Source organism: Giraffa tippelskirchi, chromosome 7 (assembly GCF_054371585.1).
Source record: "Giraffa tippelskirchi isolate mGirTip1 chromosome 7, T2T-mGirTip1v1.2.pri, whole genome shotgun sequence".
Classification (NCBI taxonomy): Eukaryota; Metazoa; Chordata; class Mammalia; order Artiodactyla; family Giraffidae; genus Giraffa; species Giraffa tippelskirchi.
The window spans coordinates 4,018,984-4,041,539 of NC_137281.1; the positions used below are offsets into that span (position 1 = coordinate 4,018,984).

At 44.9% G+C, this 22,556-nt stretch overlaps 1 protein-coding gene across 34 annotated transcripts in view; it reads left to right on the plus strand.

The window, feature by feature from the left end:
- Positions 1-618: 618 nt before the first annotated feature.
- The window catches only part of ZNF331 (zinc finger protein 331), a 33,365-nt gene continuing 11,427 nt past the window's right edge, over positions 619-22,556 (plus strand). The window contains exons 1-9 of one of the 34 annotated variants that reach the window (XR_014060669.1): positions 619-1,320; positions 2,659-2,730; positions 5,980-6,064; positions 7,946-8,081; positions 10,526-11,997; positions 13,896-13,987; positions 18,649-18,714; positions 19,835-19,910; positions 20,244-20,562. Coding sequence is in view for 18 of the 34 variants with exons in the window: in XM_081514539.1 (XP_081370665.1) it covers positions 1,310-1,320; positions 2,659-2,730; positions 5,980-6,064; positions 7,946-8,081; positions 10,526-11,841 (1,620 nt within the window). In the remaining 16 variants the exon portion in view is untranslated. Of the gene's footprint in view, positions 1,784-2,658; positions 2,731-4,927; positions 5,085-5,117; positions 5,439-5,979; positions 6,153-7,945; positions 8,082-10,525; positions 13,518-13,895; positions 13,988-14,749; positions 16,333-18,648; positions 18,715-19,834; positions 19,911-20,243; positions 20,563-22,556 lie in introns of those variants that run through there. The other 33 variants (XR_014060683.1, XR_014060668.1, XR_014060679.1 and 30 more) reach the window with 33 other exon arrangements.

The window sequence follows — 22,556 nt, forward strand, 5'->3', positions numbered from 1 at the left end:
CAGGGAACGCTGCTCAAAGTCATGTGGCAGCCTGGAAGGGAGTGGAGTTTGGGGGAGAACGGATACATATATATGCATGGCTGAGTCCCTTTGCTGTCTACCTGAAACTATCACCACATTATTAATCAGCTATAAGTGTAATTGTGTGTGCTCAGCCCTGTCTGACTCTTTGCATACTCATAAACTGCAGCTCGCCAGGCTCCTCTGTCCTTAGAATTTTCCAGGCAAATAATACTAGAGTGGGTTGCCATTTATACTCCAGTATAAAATAAAAAGTTTTTTCTTTTTTTAAGTAGTAGTAGTAATGATACTAATACTAAAATGAGTAGTAAAAGAAAAGAATTCTGAACGGCTGGCAGGGCTCCTAGCATTTAGAAACTCTGCGACTCTGCAATACACTCCGTCCCGAGTCTGGGGGCCACAGACCCTTTATACGCAGAGAGAGATGCCTTCTGAGGAACCGTGTGTATTACCTGAGATGAGAACTACACTTCCCAGAAGGCTCTGTGGCACCGCTCTAGAAGGGCCGTTGCGGAGTTGCATGCTGGGAAAGAGAGCCCATGAGCTTTCAGCTCCGCAAATTCCCCGCTTTTTGGACTACATTTCCCAGAGGGCTCTGGGGCACGAGCCCACTAGCCTCGCCGGGAGTTGTATCCTGGGAGATGCGCTTTCTGCGCGTCAGTTTTTTTATTTTTTCAAGCTCTGGTTTCCTGGCGACGCTGTCCGGAGTTAACTTGCACGCCTGCGCTCGCTCCCTCCCGACACCCTGTTAGTTGCTGGGCCCCGAGTGGTGAGTAATTAGCATCCCGGGAGGAAACCTGCTGTGGAAGGCGGCGGGCGGTGGCGGTGAGGGAAAAGGCCAAGAGGCCCGAAACGGAACGTCGGCCTGTGGCTTCGGGAGCCGCTGCGGAGGGAGTGCGAGCGTGTGCGTGTGTGTGCGTGTGTGTGAGGGGGCTCGGCCTTGTCTACAGACGAAGGTGCGCGTGGGCGTCGGTGAGGGACGCGGGCCGGGTCCCTGCGGTTGTGACGCACTTGCGCGTGAGTGTGTGAAGGGGGGAGGCGACGCGGCCCCATCCCCGCGGCTGTGCCCCCCGGACCCCCGGGGCGTGTGAGCCTCGGGCTCGGACGCCTCCGCTCCGCTCCGCGTGGCTTGCACGCGCGTGGGCTCTGGCGGGGGCGGCGGGGCTGTGAGAGCCGCGCTGACGTGTCTGTGGGGTCGGCGGAGCCGGGCGCCGTGCCTCTGGCGGGGGCGTCGGTCGATGCGTCGCAGCCGCGCTGTGTGCGTTTGTTCAGCTGTGACAGGTGCAGGATGGCGCCCGGGTGCGTGGGCACGGGGCAGGGGGTGTGTGACCGTATCACCTGTGGCTCCGGTGTCTCCGCTGGTCCCTCCGCCCCCACGGTCCCACCGTGCAGTCCTTGCGGGGGCACAGCGGCCCCCAAGGGACGTGGGAGCCCGAACCCTGTAATGAAAATGACAGGAATTGGCACAGGTGTCGTCATGAGATGGCGACTTTAGAGCTAGAGGTGCCGTCCTTCCAAAGTCCAGGCTACCTGAGTGACAAGACGGAAGGGTCTCGGGGAGAAAAGATTCTGTTTTGAAAGGGAGAGGTCCCCGACCTGGGAGGTGTGGGGGGGGGCGGGGTACCCCCAATTAGAGCCTAGTCTCCCGGAATCTCTGAAACACATCTGGGTGCGCCCTTCTTGTTTTTGGTGGGTTTTTTTTTTAGTGTAATTGCTTCACAATGTTATGTTAGTTTCTGCTGTACAACGAAGCGGATCGGCTGTAAGTATACTTACATCCCCTCCCTCTTGGCCCTCCCTCCCAGCACCCCCTGCCATTACCCCCTCTAGGTCATCACAGAGCACCAAGCTGAGCTCCTGTGCGATACAGCAGCTCCCCACTGGCTGTTTTACACCTGGTAGTGGGCATATGTCAGTCCTAATCTCCCAGTTCATCCCACCCACCTCTCCCTGCCCCAGACCTGTGTCCACATGTCCGTTCCATAGGTCTGTGTTTATATTCCTGCCCTGGAACTAGGTTCATCTGTACCATTTTTCCAGATTCCACACATATGCATTAATATATGATATTTGTTTTTCTAACTTCACTCTGTATGAGAGACTCTAGGTCCATCCACATCTCTATAAATGATCCAGTTTCGTTCCTTTTTATGACTGAGTAATATTCCATTGTACATATGTACCACATCTTAGGTGTGGTCTTGGAGGGTATTTTCTCTCTTTTTAGCTTTATAAAGACTTATGCTGTTACTCAGGGTTGGGCCCATGCTGTCCTTAAAATTAATTTTAGCTCTTTAATTATATTTTTCTCTTCAAAGCTCACTACTTAAAGTCTACTCTCTTTAAACTAGGAAGAATGAAAACATCTCTTTATGGCCTTTAACTATGTAACTTTGATTTTTCACGACTGACACAGCTTTCCCTGAAAGGGTTTGGTTCAAAAATACTGGTGTGAAATAGCTGTACTTAGGCAGGCAACAAAAAAGTACAGTTATGTATCAGGGAGTATAGTTTTTGCTTTGCCAATTTAGTCTTTGAGGAAAGCGATTACCTCATTTTCAGACTGGAAATTGGAGGGTATTTCCTGATGTGCTCCGGAAAGGCCCAGTGTCTCATTCTGTCCTTTCTTTCCTCCAGGCCAGCTTTCCTCCAGAAAAAGCATCCTGAGAAAGAAGACAGATTATCACAGATCTTCACATCAAGTTCCAGGTGAACTTTTTTGCTCAGTAAATGATCTGAATCTGTAACATTTAAGAATATTTGCTTTCCTTGACCTGAAATGTCCTCCATGTTAACTCAGTAATCACTTCCCAAGCAACTGTGCAGACGTCTTCCCCACTGACCAGCCCTCCCCCGTGAGTGCTCACCTATTCAGGAGGCAAATTGTCCACATCCTCCCGTGTGATCTTCTAAGAAACCGATAGGATCGAGGGATACTACGGGGAGGTTAATGTTAGCAGTTTTAGCATGTGATATGGTAATATAATATCATTATGATATTAATTTTTAGGTGGAATCAAAGGCTACTTATCTTTGGTCTTTTGCTCAGGACTGACTTTCAGAGCACAGTAAGAAAGGAGAAGGGTTTGATCATTTTAGTCAGTTAATGACAAAGTGTTCAGCTTTGTGAGGCTTTAAAAGAATGGGGTATGAGCAAAGGTCTTTGTCATTGAAGAAAAGTTTTTTTTTTTTCTAGTAATCAGTAAATAGAAATTTGTTTTATCAGCCAGGTCTTATTTGAGGTCTGACAGTTTCAGTTACATCTTTTTACGAACAGTGAGAGGCAGTACAGTTTGATGCTGCGTGTGAGTTCTGGATCTCGAGCAGGGTTTGGCAAACTTTTTCTCTAAAGGGTCACATATGAAATATTTTGTGCTTTGTGGGCCACATGTGGTTGCAAATTGTTCTTTTTAATAGATTGTATTTTTTAGAACCCTTTTACTTTTTTTTTTTTCCCAATTAGAAAGGTTAGTTTTACAGAAAAATTGCAAAGATAGTACACAGAATTCCCAGGTACCTTGCACCTAGTTTCTCCTATTATTTATAACTCATATTAGTATGGGATATTAGTTACAATTAATGAGCCAATTTCGAAACCTTACTGTTAACTGAAATCCATGCTTTATTCAGTTTTCCTTAGTGTTTTTTTTTTTTTTAACTGTTTGACTATGTTTATTTATTTATTTTTTTGTTATTATCTGGCTGCGAGACACGTGGAATCTTAGTTCCCCAACCAGGGATCGAACCCTCACCCCCTGCAATGGAAGTGGCAACATCTTAACCGCTGGACCACCAGGGAAGTCCCACAGGTTTCCCTAGTTTTTACACAGTGGTTTTCATCTGTTCCAGGATCCCATCCAGGATACATTACATTTCATTGTCATGTCTCCCTAAGCTCCTCTAGGCTGTGCTGATTTCTCACACTTCCCTCGTTTCTGACAACCTTGGTGGTTTTAAGAGGAACTGGTTAGGTATTCTGTAGGCTGCCCCTCTGTTGAAATTGGAGGTTTTCCTCATGAGTTTATGGATTTATGGGTTTGGAGAATTCCGGGTGATGTACCCTGAGAGGTGCTAGGAAGAGGGCTTCATTCTCATGATGTCAGATCCTGACCGAAGTACTTCCAAATGACGGGCTCTATGTGTCGATAAGTGAATTTATTTTCTACGTTTTATACCTTATATATTTTCTTCTGATAGCGTTGCATGCAGCGAGAGCGCTAGCAGGGTCAGGTAATTTAGTGTGTATCTACAGGACACTGCGGCTGAAGGACAGGTTCAAAAGCAGAGCTCACCCTCCCTTCAAGACTAAGACCAAGCAGCATCAAGATACCTATCAGTATCTGTGGGGCATCAGTTGGCATTTTGCCATTTTTTTCCCAGTCAGTCCTCCAACATATGTGGGCGGATGTAGACATCAAAGAATTGGTTTAGGTATTAGGAAGTAAAAAGAAATAAAGAGTTGTTATTCAGTAAAAAAAAAAAAAAATCCCCCAAATAAGTTATTCAGAGATTTTTCTGCAAGTTCAGGAGGTCCCCTTTGAAAAAGAGAGTGGAACTTTATCTTTTGAGAATCTCTCTTAACATGTATGTGTGTTTATATAGATACAGATATCTGAATCATGGTGTATATTGTATATAAGTATGTGTGTATGTATATATGCATATCGAGAAACGTCTTGTTTCAATAGCCTGATTTTCCTACTGACAATATACCTGAAAAATTTTTCATGTCTTCAAGTATTTCTTCTGACTTAGCATTGAATAGCCGTCTAGTACATTTTCACTTTGATATTCTGCATGTATTTATGCAACCAGCTTTGCTGGATTCAGAATGCCAGACCCTATCTGGGTAGTTCTCTCTCTGCCTTGTCCGCCTGCCAAGTCTTGGTGACTTCACCCTGTCCAGAGGCCGGAAGAGCTCGAGTTTGCATGGTGCAGCCCCTCCCACCCTGGACGGTGTGAATGACCATAACAGGCTCTCTGCCCAGAGTCCCCCAGCCTCCATCAGTGAAATGTGAGGGCCCGGCCTCCACACAAGACCCCCCTCAGCCGTCACACCAAAGGCAAGTTCAGGAGTTTCCCTAAACCGCCCTCAGGTTTCATAACTCAGGACTAGAAGGGACTCCTGGAACCCACTGAACGCTGCTTCATTCCTGGTTGCTGTGAATGACAGGGCAAGGGTGCAGACTAACAGCAGCCAAGGAGGCAGGTGCGCAGGGTGAGGCCCAGCAAGTTCCCACCCTGGGGCTTCCCGGTGTCTTCTGGTGAAGTCAGGACGCCAGCTATCCTGCCAACATCAGTGAGCGACAGTGTGCTCAGAGTACTACCAGCCAGGGAAGCACACCTGAACTTCAGTGTTTGGAGTTTTCACGGCGGCTTCGTCATGTGGACATAATTGACTGGTCCTGTGGACACAGGTGATTGATTTGTTGTCCAGATGTTGATCTCAGTCCCCAAGTCAACTCATAGCCCATGACTCATGGTCTCCCCATCCCCTCCCATCACCTGAGTGGTCTTCCTGGTGTGGCCAGCTCCCACCCTAAGGTGCAGTGTGGCCTGCCCCTACCCAAAGCAAAGACATCCCTGTTATGTGCGATGTCCATTACCTCTCAGAGGCTGAGGGCAGAGGCCACACCTCGCTTTGGTCAAGGCCGGATTCTCAGCCGTATTCCCCACCAGGGAGCTGGCCAGGAATCTTCCCACTCCAGTGTCAGATCTAATTTCAAAAGATAAATAAGAGCTCCTCTGCCCCATCTGTGCAGCTGGGTTTCCTGGAGTTTCGGGTAGAACTTGATTTTTCCAGAATCCTTTTAATCTTCTCCAGGTGTGTTTTTGTGGGGGAGCTTGTAGGAAGAAGATGGGGTTCTTTGATAGCGAAGGTGGATGAGTGAGAAGGCTGCACTAAGTCATCTGGGGACCAGGGTGCACTTATTTTCATGCCTCATTTTCCTCTTGTAGATCTGGCATCTCTGGATTTTGTGTCTTCAATAAAGGAGACCCCAGGAGCACTGATCAGTCCTTGAATTCTAGAACTATGGCCCACGTGAGTGTGTGTTTCTCTTTCCATCTTGAGCTGTGATGTTTGGGTCCTGTGCATACTTCTGTGAAATGCTGTGAAGCCTCCTGCCCAAGTGAGTCCCACCAAAGACCTGCTCCCCTGCTCTTCCTGCTCCAGCAAATAATGATGTCATGTAGCCCTGTGCCCACCTCTATGGCTAAAGTTTTTCACTGAACCCTTGAGCTAGTTACTCAGTGTCTCTCCCCTGCTCACTTTTTTTTTGTCAAGAGTAATTGCAACAATGGAAGCAGAAACTACCTCAGGAGAAATATTTGAGTCAGGTCCACGATTTGATGAGTTTGAGACGTTGGTCCCATTTAACCACGAGATTCCTCTCTCACCTCCGCTGATCTTCCCAGGCTCATGCTTTACGAAGAATTGGAGTGTGACGAAGCCCTGGCTCAGAGATCATGTTCCTGTCAGGGGACCCAGGAGATGAATTTTGTTTTTAACAGATCTGTCTGTGTGTTCCCAAACCATTTGATACCTATTTCCTCTAACTCAGGAAAAAAGAAAAGGCAGGGTTAGTGGATGGTTAACAGGTAAGAAGGTCATGTCAGATAAAATAATAGATGATCGTATACTCCTGGAATCAGGGAACTTAAGGCATTTTACTCAACCTAAATGTGTGACTGTAATAATTCAGTCTAATCTGTTCACATTGACAGCTTACAGTGAACGGTGTCAGATTCCTGATCTCTGAAGAAGATTTAGCTTCGGGATCAGGGACCAGGCTTGATCACTCAAGAACTTTTGTGTAGCAGAGTTTTATTAAGAGACAGAGAAGCTTCTGACATAGACATCAGAAGGGGGTGGAGAGGGCCCCCCTTGTTAGTTTGTAGCGGGCTGTTTTTTGTCTGTTAGAAACCTGTTAATCCGATAAGAGCAACACCTCAGGGCTGAGGGAGCTTCCCCAGGCCCCCCTCCCACAATATGCATTTTTGAGATAGGGTGGAACGAGGTGTGTCATCCCCCAGCCATAAAACAATTGATAGAATACTGGTTTGTTGAGCCGTTATCAGCCCAAGGTTTGAGAAAAGAAAAAAAGTTAGTCTTAGGTGGAATCATTTTGAAGAAAGGCAAATTCCAAAGCAAATACATAGTTTAAAGAAAAGCATTTCCATAGAAAAGCACATTGGTTAGCTCAAGGTTTGAGAAAAGTTAGGTTCAGGTGGAACCAGGTGTCGTCATGGCAACAGAATCGTAAGAAAAACCTCCTTTTAATTTTGTATAGAGAAGGAAAAAAAAAACCTGACCCTTGTAGTTTGTTTCCTTCTGCCGCTTCAGGGAGAGATAAAAAATGTCTGACACTTGCAGCCTATTTCCTCGTTTGGAGACCCCTGGCCTTCCTGCCTGTTACCCTCTCAATAAAAAAAAAAAGAAAGAAAACTGCTTTGGTCATTACAAAGGCAGACCACGTAAAAGATAACCTGGCAAAATGATGAACCTGAGGTCTGAAAACATTCAAACCTGCAAGCCTGATTTTCTAAGATAAAAGACTTTACATTCAGGAAGCAAACCCCTGGCATTTTTTTTTTCCTTTCTCCTTAAAGAGAACAGAAATGCTGTAGGAATCCACGCTTGCTGAGAGTTTATGAGACAGGTGTGTAGCAGTCTCAGTACCTGTGAACAAGAGAAACCTGTACTTTTTTTAGCCATTTCCTGGCAGAATGGCATGGTTAGAATTTCACAGGGTGTCAATGGTCTTCCTTGCAGCAGGAGGGGCTAAGCGTTAGTCGCAGCGGTGACCTCCCTGGCCCCCACCCAGATCCCAGGCCTTTAATCTGCTCACTCTGTCCACCCCTGCAGAGTGTGGGCCTCCCTCCCCCTCCTTCATCTTGAAGTCATGTCCTTCTGCTCCATCAGGGACGCGTGGGTTTGGTGACCTTCTCAGATGTGGCCATCGACTTCTCTCAGGAGGAGTGGGCATGTCTGGACTCCAGGCAGAGGGACTTGTACTGGGATGTGATGCTGGAGAACTACAGTAACCTGGTCTCACTGGGTAAGTTCCCTGCCTCGGACGACCCGGACTCTGTGCCCGCACCATTAGCTCCCTCCATGGTGAGCTTCAGGACCACCTTTCAAGAGCCTCGTTGAATTTCTTTCTTCCTGCTCCCAAGGGACATTTTGAGCTTTGTCCAGTCGGAAATGGGCATCATGTGTACACCTCTAGCTCCTCACTCATCAGCAATCTTCCCACCGCTGTCTGGCCCTCATGTAATTACTTCTCTTCCTTAATGACCAAAGGGTTGCTAAGGGTTATTTAACTTATGAAAATAAATGTATTTATTTATTTTATTTCATGACCATCTTCAGAGAAACCAAGCTTCACACTATGAGCCCATGTTTACCCAGATTGCTGTTGGTGGTACTGTGGGGACCCACCTTTAGGGAAGATGGCCTGACATGTGACATACCAGCCTTTGTGTAGACGCAGACTGAACAAACAGGATCTGTGTAAAACCACACTGAGCATATTCCACTCCCTACACACTGGACCTGAAGTGAGGTTGAAAGTTATAATCTGTGAATTCTGAGTTAAACACCAGATGATATCATCTTATAAACATCTAAGGAAATTTCTTATTTTTCTGTTAGTGAAATAACAGCCGTAATATGCATGGCTAATACTGTGCTTACTATATACCAGGAAGCATCCTGAGCATGGTGTGTGTGTATATTAATATATTTCATCCCATTCTCACTAGTTTATGAGATAGGAGCAGTTATTATATTACTATAGAGCAGTATACTGGGGCACAGGGTGACTTGGTCAGTCAAGGAGGCAGAAGCAAAAATGGAACCTAAGGTTCCTGGCCCCCAAATCCATACGCTCAACCACCATGTTCTACTTGCCTCCATAAGCTTAAAACGAGACCCTTTCTCTACCCACCTTGTTTCCTCTTTGTCCTCCAATCCTTTCTGTTTCCTGAAGTCTTTTATCATTTTGACATGTAGATTGTGACACATCTGACTGAAACTCAAATCAAAAAAATCTCGAGCCAACAAGTTTTTTCCCAAGTTCTGCCTCTTGTGGCGTTTCTCTTCTTTTGAAAGCAAGACATCTCATTGCTGTGCCAGACACAGTGCACATGGGAGCAAGGGAGAGAGCTTCGGTGGTTGAGGGGAAAAGACGCCAAAACAGTGCAGTGCAGACCTCAGGCGGGGAGCAGCTGCCCCCCGAGGTGTTTGAGGGGCTCCCCACAAAGGTCTGAGGCCCAGGGCCTCTGAGGAAGAAGTTGCCACCTTGAACTTTCTCTTCACCCTGATTCCCTCCCAGCTTGTTTTCCTGCTCATGTTTCACCCCTATTGAGAGACAGGGGGTAGGAAACAGCACCCTGTGCCATCAGTAGTGTCCGAAATGTGGTTATTTTCCTAGCTTCACGTGTTTCCTTTCTTTTCTTTATATATATGTATATAAAATTATTATTATTTTTTTGGTGATACTGCTTCTTGGGTGCTCTCTTCTTCCATCATGAAGCAACATCTGCTTGTGTCTCTTTTTGTGTCATTAGCAGTTGCTGACACTCAGTACCGAGATTCAGTATTTCATTGGGGTTCAAAATGATGATATTCTATCATTGCCTCTTCATTTGTTCACTGTAATAATTCTTTAAAGAGAAACCATGATCCACCTGCTTATTGGTGGTGTGGTGGAACTGCTCACATTGAGAGGTAAATTTTTGTTCTTTTAAGGAAAAAAAGTATTAGCTTTTAATAACAAAGGGTTGGTGTCCTAGCCTGCTCTAAGTTGGCCATTTAACATTTTTCTGGTGTCTTTATGAATTCATGAATTTAAATGTTTGATGTTTTGTAGTCCCTTGAATTAGCATCTTTATCGATGCTCAGATTTTTCTAAGCATTGCTTTTAAGTGTTTCACAGTTTTATTATTAAATTTAGTTCTACACATCATCTTTTGAATGTTGAATCTTTGTATCTGGAATTACTTTTAATGATAGTACATATGTGTGTGTACATATGTATACAACCATTCAACTCTATCTTTTTGTTTTTTGCAGTAGTAGTATATTTAATTTTCTTGGTTTTCCAGGCTTGTCATCACATCTACAAATTGTGATCTTTTTCATCTTCATTTTTGAGATTTGTCCCTCCATGTTTTTTTGTTTTGGGGTTTTTTTTTGGGTTTTTTTTTTGCTTAGTTGTTATACCTGATAGGAAATAGTAGAGCTATTAATAATAGTCAGTGCCATTTGGGTTTGATTTTAGCAGGAATATCTCCAGTGCTTCCTTATTAAGTATTGTGATGCTAGACATGTAATCTGCATCTTAATAAGAGCTCTAGGTGATTGATATTTTTCCCACTGGAGAAGTTTTATTTCTGTTAGAGAAGGTTTTGATTTGTGATTAGTTTTGGTTTTGTGTCCTTAAAAAATAACAATATGTTGGATTTTTTTTGTTTTTGTGTGTGTTTTTGTTTTTTCCAGATTTGGAATCACCATATGAGACCAAGAGTTTACCTTCACAAAAGAACACTCATGGGATGAATTTTTCCAAACGGACCTCAAATAGAAAAAGTAAATCCCGTGGCCTTGACTGGACGTGTGAAAGTGAGCTGGACAGATCACGGGCCCCTCAAGAGGGACGTGCCAGTCAAAGGATAATCAGCTGTGGGGATACCCCCACTTACAGAGAAAGCACCCCTGTTCGGCCACAGCAGAGACTCCCTAACAGGGAAAATTCCTATGAATGTAAGGAATGTGGGAAGGCCTTTAGCCGAGGCTATCAGCTGACTCAGCATCAGAAGATTCACACCGGCGAGAAACCCTATCAATGTAAAGAATGTAAAAAGGCCTTCCGTTGGGGCAATCAGCTTACTCAGCATCAGAAAATTCACACCGGCGAGAAACCTTACGAATGTAAAGACTGCGGGAAGGCCTTCCGATGGGGCTCGAGCCTCGTGATCCATAGGAGAATCCACACGGGGGAGAAACCCTACGAGTGTAAGGACTGTGGGAAGGCCTTCCGGCGCGGCGATGAGCTGACCCAGCATCAGAGGTTCCACACAGGCGAGAAGGACTACGAGTGCAAGGACTGTGGCAAGACCTTCAGCCGGGTGTACAAACTCATTCAGCACAAGCGGATCCACAGTGGCGAGAAGCCCTTTGAGTGTAAGGACTGCGGGAAGGCCTTCATCTGCGGCTCGAGCCTCGTGCAACATAAGAGAATCCACACGGGGGAGAAGCCTTACGAGTGCCAGGAGTGCGGCAAGGCCTTCACCCGCGTCAACTATCTCACCCAGCATCAGAAAATCCACACGGGGGAGAAGCCTCACGAGTGTAAGGAGTGTGGGAAGGCCTTCCGTTGGGGCTCGAGTCTCGTGAAACACGAGAGAATCCATACTGGGGAGAAGCCGTATAAATGCACAGAATGCGGGAAGGCCTTTAACTGCGGCTACCACCTCACTCAGCACGAGAGGATCCACACCGGTGAAACGCCTTACAAATGCAAGGAGTGCGGGAAGGCCTTCATCTACGGCTCAAGCCTCGTCAAGCACGAGCGCATTCATACAGGCTTTAAGCCCTATGGGTGTCAGGAGTGTGGGAAGGCCTTCAGTCACGGCCACCAGCTGACGCAGCATCAGAAAACCCACACTGGTGAGAAGCCCTCTGAATGTAAGGAATGTGGAAAGGCCACATGTACCCATGGAAACCACCTTCAATACCATGAGAGGGTTCCTGCCATTGAAAAGCCTTTTGTGTACAAAGGCCTCCCTTCAACATTCGTTTCTTCCACGACATGAGGAAGATTCGTGATGAGAGTGAATGCAAGAAAGCCTTCACTGGTCGCTCTTCTGCTTATAGACTATCAGAAGTCATGTGAGCGGTGAATTTGGAGAAATCGCTTTTTCTTATTGATCACAGCATACTCAGCTGTCAGCGGTTGTCTCCTGGATTAGGTTAGTTTCAAGGAACGCATAGAAGCCTGCCAGTACCGCTTCATCTCTGTCATATTTCAGATGTGTTCTAAGGTAAAACTCTGCTAGTGGAATGTATGTGGGAGAGCTTTTCTTGTGGCACCTACCCCAACCTGTTACTACCACCCTCCCACCTCTCACTGCCTGAGAGACACTGGGAAAAGGCGCTCTTACCCCAATGTGCTTTATTCATGAAGTGGGGATAATCACACCTACCTACTACTGCTGTTGTGGTGATTAGATGAGTTCGGTACATGTGAACTCCCTGAACATGTATCTGAAATATTGTGTAAGCTCAATAAATATTAGCTGCTGTTGTTCTCATTAGCATTAGCATTGCTATTAGTTATTACAGGAAGACATCCTGTAGGAGCAGTGAGTTGAGAAAAGTCTATCAGAGTTCTGTAAGAAAATATAGGGACTGCCCTAGAGGTCCAGTGGTTAGGACTCTGCGCTTCCACTGCGGAGGATGCAGGTTCAGCCCCTGGTCAGGGAACTAAGATCCCACAAGCCACGTGGTGCAGCCAAAGAAAAGGAGAAAATAGAAGAGGTTGTCATAACCGTGGGGCAGGCAACATTTCTTAGTACACAGAAGACTCTCAATGGAAAATGAAAGGTTATTAAGTTGGACTTGATCGAAAGTTCAAAGTTCCGATCATCGAGTGGCATCATGAAGGTGATGAAAAAGCAAGAAGCAGCCTGGGAGACACTTACCCAAATCTGATGAAGGGTTCACAAAGGATAAAAAGAATTCTTCAATAATAGAACAGCAAGTCAATTAAAAGGGGAAGGGAGCGGCTTCCCTGGCAGTCCAGTGGTTAGGACTCCACGCTTTCACTGCCGAGGGCGTGGGTTCAGCCCCTCGTCAGGGAACTAAGATCCCACAAGCTGCACAGTGCGGCCCAATAAAAATAATAAATACAAGGTGGAAGGAGACTTAGGCAAACACGTAAGATCACCAAATGTCAAGTAAGTGGAGAGGAGTTAAATGTCATCACTCCAGGGATATGCAAAGTCAGATTGCCCTGGGAGTCACTAGACACCAGAATGGCTGACACTGAAATTGCATATGAGCCAGTGTCCTATAGATGTAAGAGACATGGGCTTGATCCCTGGGTCAGGAAGGTCCCCTGCAGAAGGAAATGGCAGCCCACTCCAGTGTTCTGGCTTGGGGGATCCCATGGACAGAGGAGCCACGGGGGCTACAGTACATGGGGTTGCAAAAGAGTCGGACATGACTGAGCAAGTAAACAAAAAATCCTTATCTTCGTTTAATGAGGTTTATTTGCAAATTCCTCTGGCGCCATCTATAGGCTGGTTAGAGTATCTCCATCAAAAGAATTGATTTCCTGCCTTTGGACAGAGTGATCTTTTTGTGTGTTTACTGCTTAATTGTCTTCAGCTCAAAATAAATTTTGTGTCAGGTATATTTTAGGATGATGTACCTGGTTTCCTTCAGTTATGGTACAGGGATTGTTTGCAATAAAGAAAGCCATGAAGTATGTTTGTGTGTTCTCTGTGTATCATGCCGTTTTATATTGTTCATGAATTAGTTTAATTTAGGTTTGTTTGCTGTAAGTCGGTGTGTATGTGTGTGCATGCGTGCTAAATCGCTTCAGTCATGTCCAACTCTTTGTGACCACATGGACAGAATGACAGCCTCCTCTGTCCATGGGATTTTCCAGGAAAGAATGCTGGAGTGGATAAGTCAGTCTCTTCTCCAGGGGATCTTCCTGACAGATCAAAGGGTCAGACGCATCTCTCCTGCATTGCAGGCGGATTCTCTTTTTTTTTTTCTCTTTTTTTTTCTAGTTTGTAGTATATTTTAGGTTCCACATATAAGTGATATCATACAGTATTTGTCTTTTGTTGTTGTTCAGTCACCCAGTCGTGTCCGACTCTTTGCAACCCCATGGACTGCAGCACACCAGGCGGATTCTTTACCATCTGAGCCACCAGGGAAGCCCCACAGGTACATGTATCACCATCCTATTTTCCGTGATGTCATGAGTGGAGGGGACTCAACAGGAGAGCCTGGAAGCCCCGAGGACAGTGGGGTTAAGCATAGCTGCATTCACAGGCAGATAGAGGGAAACCTCTTATCCTGGTCACTTTCTAGATGGTGGCAGCTACAAAGAAATAGGCAACAGAGATATCAGGGTGAAGAGCCAAAGGAAAATGAAATGTCCCTGGGACCCAGACAGCCCTTCATGGTAGCCCTTCATAACTACCCTTTGAATTCTTTCAAACACCTGTCGATTGTAATATTGCTAGAGCATCTGATATTTTCAGATGTTAAAATCCCGAGTGACTCACTCTCTCTCTCTCTGTGTCTCTCTCTCTATTCAACTTACTGTTTTTGGAAACGGTTTATGCCAGGTGGCGCTAGTGGTAAAGAACCCGCCTGCCAAAACAGGAGACTTAAAGAGATGGGGTCGCACAGAGTCGGACACGACTGAAGCGACTTAGCATAGCATAGCATAGCAAAGAGACGTAGGTTCCGTCTCTAGGTGGGAAAAGATCCGCTGGAGAAGGGACTGGCAACCCACTCCAGTATTCTTGCCTGGAGAATTCCATAGACAGAGGAACCTGGCGGGCTACAGTCCACAGCGTCGCCTGACTGAAGCGACTTAGCCAACTTAGCCTGCGTGCATACCAGGGAAGGAAGTTACCATAACAAAACAGAACCTTTTGGACAAATTCAACATCCTATTATTTCTCTTTGCTGCTTCAGAAGTTATAGCAAAAACTGATGTGTTCTGTGATGTATTGAATACTTCCCTGACTTTGTGTTGACCATAAAAAAGACTGAGTGCTAAAGAATTGGTGATTTCAAATTGTGGTGCTGGAGAAGACTCTTGGGAGTCCCTTGAACAGCATGGAGATCAAACCAATCAATCCTAAAGGAAATCAATGAATATTCATAGGAGGGACTGAAGCTGAAACTCCAATACTTTGGCCATCTGATGGCCGACTCATTGGAAAAGATCCTGATGCTGGGAACGATTGAAGGCAGGAGGAGAAGGGGACATAGAGGATGAGATGGTTGGATGGCCTCACCGACTCAATGGACATGAGTTTGAGCAAACTCGGGAAGATGGTGAAGGACAGGGAAGCCTGGCGTGCTGCATAGGGTTTTTCACGGGGTGGCAAAGAGTCTGATAGAACTGAGGGACTGAACAACATCCCTGTCAGGAAAAGTACAGGAAGAGTGTTAGTGAGACGAGCTCCTCCACTGTCTGCCAGTAGGGGGCATGACAGGATAGAATGTAGCCTGAGTGCCTTTGTTGGCAATTTGGATGGCTTGAACCTCAACTTCTCTATGAGAAACTGTGAACACGTTTCTGCCAGTGGGAAACAGAAAAGTTGAGAGTCCTGTTTACCAATTAAGGCTTATTGGTGGCTTCCCTGGTGGTCTAGTGGTTAAGAATACATCTTGCAGTGCAAGGGACACTGGTTCAGTCCCTGGTCTGGGAAGATCCCACATGCCTTGGGGCAACTAAGCCCATGCACCACAACTACTGAGTCTGTGCTCTAGAACCTAGGAGCTGCAACTGCTGAAGTCCAGGTGCCTTAGAACCTGTGCTCCACAAGAAGAGAAACCACTGCAATGAGCCCACACACAACAACAAAGACCCACTGTAGCCAATAAATTATAGAAAAAAAAAAGATTTATTGAACTATTTAAGCAACCTTCCCATGTTTAAACCTTCTCCTCGGGTTATCAATCTGACAGACCTTGTGTTTCTAGAAGTTCCAACCCCAAATGCTCACACTGCTTAGAGGTCTCAGGTGTGCTGGGTGTGGTATCTCTAGCTCAGGGCTACTGAAAATGGATCTTTGAAAAGCAGCATCAGCACCAGCAGGAAACTTTGGTTAAAAACTCATTTCATGGGTTCCACCTCAAACCTCCAGATTCATAACTTCTTAGAGTGGGGCCATGATCCCAAAGATTTTCTTCATTTTCAAGATTCAGAAAAAAAAGATTCAGCCAAGTGGTTGCCCCTCAGGATCACGTGACAGGTGTTAAGAAATGACCTCACCGGTGCCCTCCTCACAGACTTCTCAATTGGTCCTGTGGGAACATCAGTGTGGCTTGTAGGAAGTGGCTCTAGGGGGTTCTGAGGGGAGGCCCGGGGTAAGCACACGGTTTTCTGGGTATGATTGTGAGTTCAGACCATGCTTTAGTCTGAGGACAGGCAACAAGTTCTCTCCATGGGCTTTGAAGGGCCAAGTCAGTGCAGCCCACACACCCCATGTTAGCAGAATTTGGGGGTATTTATATGAAGAGAGAAGAAGTGTTGACAACAAAGAAAAGCTCGTAGATGGGTCTCCACGTAGGAGCTGATTGTTCCCAAATCTCTCCTGAGACAAAGGACAGGAGAGTGTAGCCTTTTCAGCTTTTCAAGGTCCTTCTGCCTGTGGTTGTGTTGGGAGCAGGCAAGGAGCTATGCTGACAACTTTGAAGGCGTAATCTCAAGATTCTAATGTGATTCTTCCACAAAACCTTGATGAGAAAATGATCCAGGGCAGGAGAAAGAAGAGGAAGAAATGGCAGCTTCTCAGGTAAACGTCCTGCCTGTGGTTAGAGGCTGGGCTTGCTTTTCCTCCTGAAATGTCATGGTTTGGGAACCTGCAAACCTATATCTACTTTTGGTGTTCTTGCCTAGGTAGGTTGTTTTGAAAGTGTATTTTTAAACTTTTATTTATTATGATAATGAAGACCCAGCCCTTTAGACTACTTCTTCTTACATCTCCACTGTTTGCATCCAGGCTTCCTGTAAAGCACGATGAATTCTCAGTATGAATTAGTGAATTTCAAGTATTGAAAATACGGCCTTTGTGAGAGATCAACACAGGAAGGGGTCAATATCTAAGATACCCATTGGGATGGAGTGGGATATTGGTATCTTAGTGAATAAGGGGAAAGTGGAGTCATTTCCTTACATCTGGATACAATATCAACTCTTTAGAGCTGGAATAAGAAAATGCACATATAAACAGGATGACCTTAGTGGTCCAGGATTCCTTAGAAAGTTCTGAAAAAAATTAGAGACTATTCTCCACACTAGTAAGAGACTTAACTATTTAAATGCATGGTTAGGGATACAGAAAAAGAAAAGTTATCCATGGATTGAAATTTGCATAAAACATTTTTTTAAAGATAGATTGATATTTCTGCCGGAGTCCCGCTCCAGCTGGTCCAGGGGTCCCCAAGGCATGAACAGCGTCAGCGAAAGGAAAAGAAAGGAGACAGAGAGTTTTTGATGGCCCAAAGACCATAATCTTTATTGCTTTAGTCTCTATTTATATAGCACATGTTCTTCTACGTAATGATTCTTACAATATTTTTCCACTCAGATCAACATCCCCTGATTCTAAGAAGTGTTAAGTTTTTTTCCTAGTCTATTGTCACATTTTGAAACCTATTTTTATTTTACTAGAACATAGTCTATGAATCATATCATTCCATCTACTTTTTCTGTACAGCCTGCTACTACAGCAAATACAGCGTCTTGCTTCAGTGAATAAGTATTGTAGTGGTGTCTAAGGGCCACAGTTTCTCATAGTACAGCCATTGTCAGTGGTGGTTTGTTTACCATCTACCCACATACCACAAGACTATTTCTGGCAGGGACAAGTCTTTTGCAGTTTACCTAGAAACCATTTACAATACAATTCATATAGTTCTTTTCCATTTATGCTTAGATTCTGAGGGGAAAAGGCAATTGGCTTAGTTTCTGTAATTTTCCCTGATACATGACCCAAGTTTTCCAGTCATCAATAACAATCTCCTCATGAGGCCAGGTCACAATAGGCTTAGGGCTTGTTTTCCAAATGATCATGGCCTTATTCCCTGGCTGAATGTTAGGGACCCACCAGGCAGGGGCCTCAGTAGGTTTAATCATTTTTGGAATGTTTCTCTGGGGCAAGGGATCATTTTTCTTTTTCCTGGACTCTCATGATCTCATCACGGAAGCCCCTACAACTCCAGCCATCAAGGAATGAAACAGAGTTAGCCACAACAAAAGCACAGAAACAGGAAGGAGTGAAGGTTCGATCCAGGAGAGAAACCACTTTGCAGTTTCTTCTTGAGTGGTGCCATGACTTTGTCATCTGGCAGTAGTTCAGAATGGCTCTCAACATATTTCCTTATTTTTGTCAAAAATACCTGAGCGGTGACAATGAGTCCTCTTGAGTGTTCCAGTCACCCGACACCAGTTTATCCCGTTGCACCCGAAGTTCATGATTCAAGTGTTTTCTGTCAGATTCCCACACTTACAAAGTTCCTATTTTCCCCCATTATCTTTAATACAGATCTTGGAAAGATTCAGTGAGGGATGTGCATAAGCCATCCTGGTTACTATGGAAACTCCATTTCTTCTAGTTTCTCTTTGCTCCTAGTTGGCTTTGAAATATGAACAGGCAACTGTGATTAGTAGACATACTGAGTTTTGTAAGCAGAGCTTTTCATGAGTCTAGTCAGGTTCTTTTCCCTTATAGGTTATTATAAATATTGAGCATAATTTCCTGTGCTAGGCAGCAGATCCTTGTTGGTTATCTATTTTATATATATTAGAGTGTATATGTTAGTCCCAAACTCCTAATTACATGTATTTTTCTAACGAACAGGTCCCCATTTTGGAGTAAAGGAAGAATCCCTGGGCTAGGTGTGAATGAATGAAGCAGATGACACAGGTGAGCGGTCCAAAGATCACAGAGGAAGCCAGATTTATTCAGATCGTTTGCGGAGATTGGCTGGAATCCTTCCTAGAAGGGTTTTTGAGAGGCCTGGGTTTATTTCTGTCAAAGAGGGACATGACTTACCCCACTCTGTGCTCTTAAACCTCCCTGTGTTCTTCCGCTCCAGTGGTTTTCCCTCACAGTCACTGAAAGCCAAAACCGTCCTCCTGGTCTGTGAGGACCTGCAGGATCTGGCTGCTCTTCCCCTGCTTTGGGGGGCCTAGTAAAAGCTGCTAACAATTCTGACAAACTCTGTGTTAAACCCTTTTAAAATTTTTGTGTCTGCCTCAAGTCAGAAAAGTGTGAGGAGAGTCGAGGAGATCCTGGGACTAGTTGACAAGATTCCAGAAATACTGGGGAAGGATGTATGCTTCCTGCTTTCTAAGTTTCAAGAGAAACTTCAAACATAAGTCTCCAAAGTTCAGACTTGGGCATTTCATCAGAGCGTAAAGCCCCTTCTTAAAATCATAAAATGTAATTCCCACTTTTTACCTCTTAGTTTTCCTTTACTGCCTACAAACAGACATTACACAAATCTCCACCACACCTGCGGCTGTGTCAGGTCTAAGCCCACCTGTGGACCTCACCTCACTGAACAGATGAGAAAACATCAGAGTTTAGTTTGGCTCCTTTGGGCAGTTCTCCACAGCTGGTGTTCAAAATTTCCCCAAACCCAAAAGTAGATAAATGGAAGGTGTGTTTTGATGCCTTCATTTCTTGCGTTTTTATTAATACCTGTGCCCTCATAAGCATCCAGTCCAGCACCCTGTCCTCATTTCCATGGATCCAGGACCTGCTGAGAGACTTTTCTCTAAGATCAATAACAAGACTAAGGATGCCCACCCTCACCATCTCTATTAACACAGTGTTAAAAGACCGAGCATAGCAATCAGCCAGCACAATAAATGGAATCCTAATGAGAAGGGAAGAAGTCAAACTGTCACTACTTACAGATGACAAAATGCTGTATATAGAAACCCCTGAAGACGTCACCAGAAATCTATGAGAGCTAATCAATGACTGCAGGAAATTTTCAGGATACCTAATTACCTACATATAATTTTGAAACTCTCAGAAAGAGAAAGCAAGAAAACAACCTGCCAGGACTGACTGAGGAAGAAAGGGAAATCTGAACAGACCCATCACTAATGGTGAGATTAAATTTGTAATAAATATAGCCAAAAAAAAAAAGTCCATGACTGGACTGTTCTAGAGAAGAGTTCTAACTAGCATATAGAGAAGACATAGTATCCTTGTTTTTAATAGTTTACTTATTTATTTATTCATTTTGCTTATGTTGGGTCTTCATTGCTGATTGGGGCTTTCTCTAGATGAAGTGCAAAGTAACTGCCGTTTTTCATTGTTGAACTTTGGGATTTGATATTGAAATACATTCTGAAATGTGGTTATGTTATACATCATTTCAATGTGCATTTCACACTTCATGTTTTTTTGCTAATGACATCACTTGCTGTTTATTTTAGACTATGGAAATGATGTTAGACAAAAAGCAAATTCGAGCAACATCTTTATTGGAGTTCAAAATGGGTCTTAAGGCAGTGAAGACAACAGACAACATCGACAACAGTTTGGCCCAGGAACTGCTAATGAGCATACAGTGCAGTGGCGGTTCAAGAAGTTCTGCAAAGGAGACAGGTCTTGAGGGAGCAACATCAGCACTAAGAGGGAACTTGTTAAAGAGTCATTTCGTGGCCCCACTTTTCCTGCTGACTAACTTCTTCGAGTAAAGAACCAGTCCCAGGGGACTTTATAGTCTCCCTGGGGGCTCAGAATCCGCCTGCACTGTGGGAGACGCGGGTTTGATTCCTGGCTGGGGAAGATCCCCTGGAGGAGGGCATGGCAACCCACTCCAGTATTCCTGCCTGGAGAATCCCATGGACAGAGGAGCCTGACAGGCTATAATCCATGGGGTCGCAAAGAGCTGGACACGACTGAGGCAGACTTTGTAAAGCCTCAAGGGCGGGGGTTGGGGGTAACATTTGGCTAGGTGGTTCCTATTGGTTTCTCATTAGGATCACATGACCAGCATTAATAAGTAATATCACATGTGCCTCCTCACAGAGTCCATCAGTTGGTCCTGAGGGAGCGGCAGTGTTCTTTAAATGAAGTGCTCCAGATGATTCTGAGGTGTGACCAGCGTGAAATCCTTGAGCTTCTGAGGGAGTTCAGACCATTTAGTCCAAGGAGAGGCAGTAGGTTCTGTTCAAAATGGGTTTGAAGGGCAAGTCAGGCAGCTCACGTTCCCTGGGGGAGCAGAACTTGGGGACCTCTATAGGGGAGGAGAGATGTAGACAAAGAACAACTCACAGGGGGAGTCCACGTAGGAGCTGATTGTTCCTGAATCTTTTCTGAGACAAAGGACAAGAGAGGTTGGTCTTCTCAGATTTTCAAGGTCCTTCTGCCTGTGGGAGTGTTGGGTGTAGGCAAAGGAGCTGGCTGATGCCTTTGAAGGTATATTCTCATGATGCTGATGTGATTCCTCCATGTAACCTTGGTGAGAAAACGACTCAGGGCAGGAGGAAGAGAGAGGAGCAAATGCCAGCTTCTCAGGTAAATGACCTGATCCAGGTTAAAGACTGTGTCTGCTTTTCCTCCTGAAATGCCCTGAATTGAAAACATACAAATATTTAAATCTCTACTTATGATATTCTTGCCTAGCAAGGTTATTTTCAGCTACTTACTTTATTTTTTTTTTTGTTCTTATGAGTCACAATCAGCTGTCTTATCTCTCCCTGAGTTTCTTTGCCATTGTCTGCATTCAGACTTCCTATAGTGCATGAACCATTCTCACCATGAATCAATAACTTTCAGTTATTGAAAAGATTCCCTTTGTGAGCGATCAACACGGGAAGGCATTGGTATGCAGGATTTCCATTGGGTTGGAGGTGAGTGTTGGGATCTTAGTGAATACAGTGAAAGTGGAGGAGTTAACCTTAAATCTGGATACAAGATCAGCTCTTAGAATAGGATTAAGAAAGAAAAGGCACATATTAACAGAATGACCTTAGTGGTCCAGAATTCCTTAAAAAATTCTGAAAAAAAATCAGTCTATTCTCTACATTGGTTAAGAAAAAAGAAAGACTTACTGTTTAAACGCACTATTAAGGATGCAGAATAAGGGAGGTATACGTATGGACTGAAATTTGCATGAAACTGATATTTTTTTCAAGATTCAGATTTCCTCATTTTCCCCCAAAACATCCATCCAATGACAGAGTCGTCCTTAGTGTTTCGGTCACCAGATACTGATTTATCCAGTTACACTTGATATTCGCTGATTCAGTTGTTTGATACCAGATTCACATACTATGAAGTTCCTAATTTACCCTTTATCTTCTTATTTATGTGTGTGTGGCTGTGCTGGCTCTTTGTTCCTGCTAGGGCTTTTCTCTAATTGTGGTGCGGCGGGGTGAGGGGGTGGGGGGGGCGCTACTCTCTAGCTGTGGTGCATAGGCTCCTTATTGCAGAGCGCCAGCTCTAGGGCTTGCAGGCTCAGTAGTTGTAGCACGTGGGCTCAGTAGTTGCGGTTCCCAGGCTCCAGCTTGCAGGCTCAGTAGTTGTGGCGCATGGGTTCCGTTGCTCCATGGCATGTGGGATCTTCCCGGACCAGGGAATGAACTCATGTCTCTTGTGTTGGCAGGTGAATTCTTCACCACTGAGCCACCAGGGAAGCCTGTAATTCCCTCTTTGTCTTTAAATAAAGGTCTTGGAAAGATTTCGTGAGGAATGTGCATAAGCCAATCCAGTTAATCTGGAAGCTCATTTCTTCCAGTTTC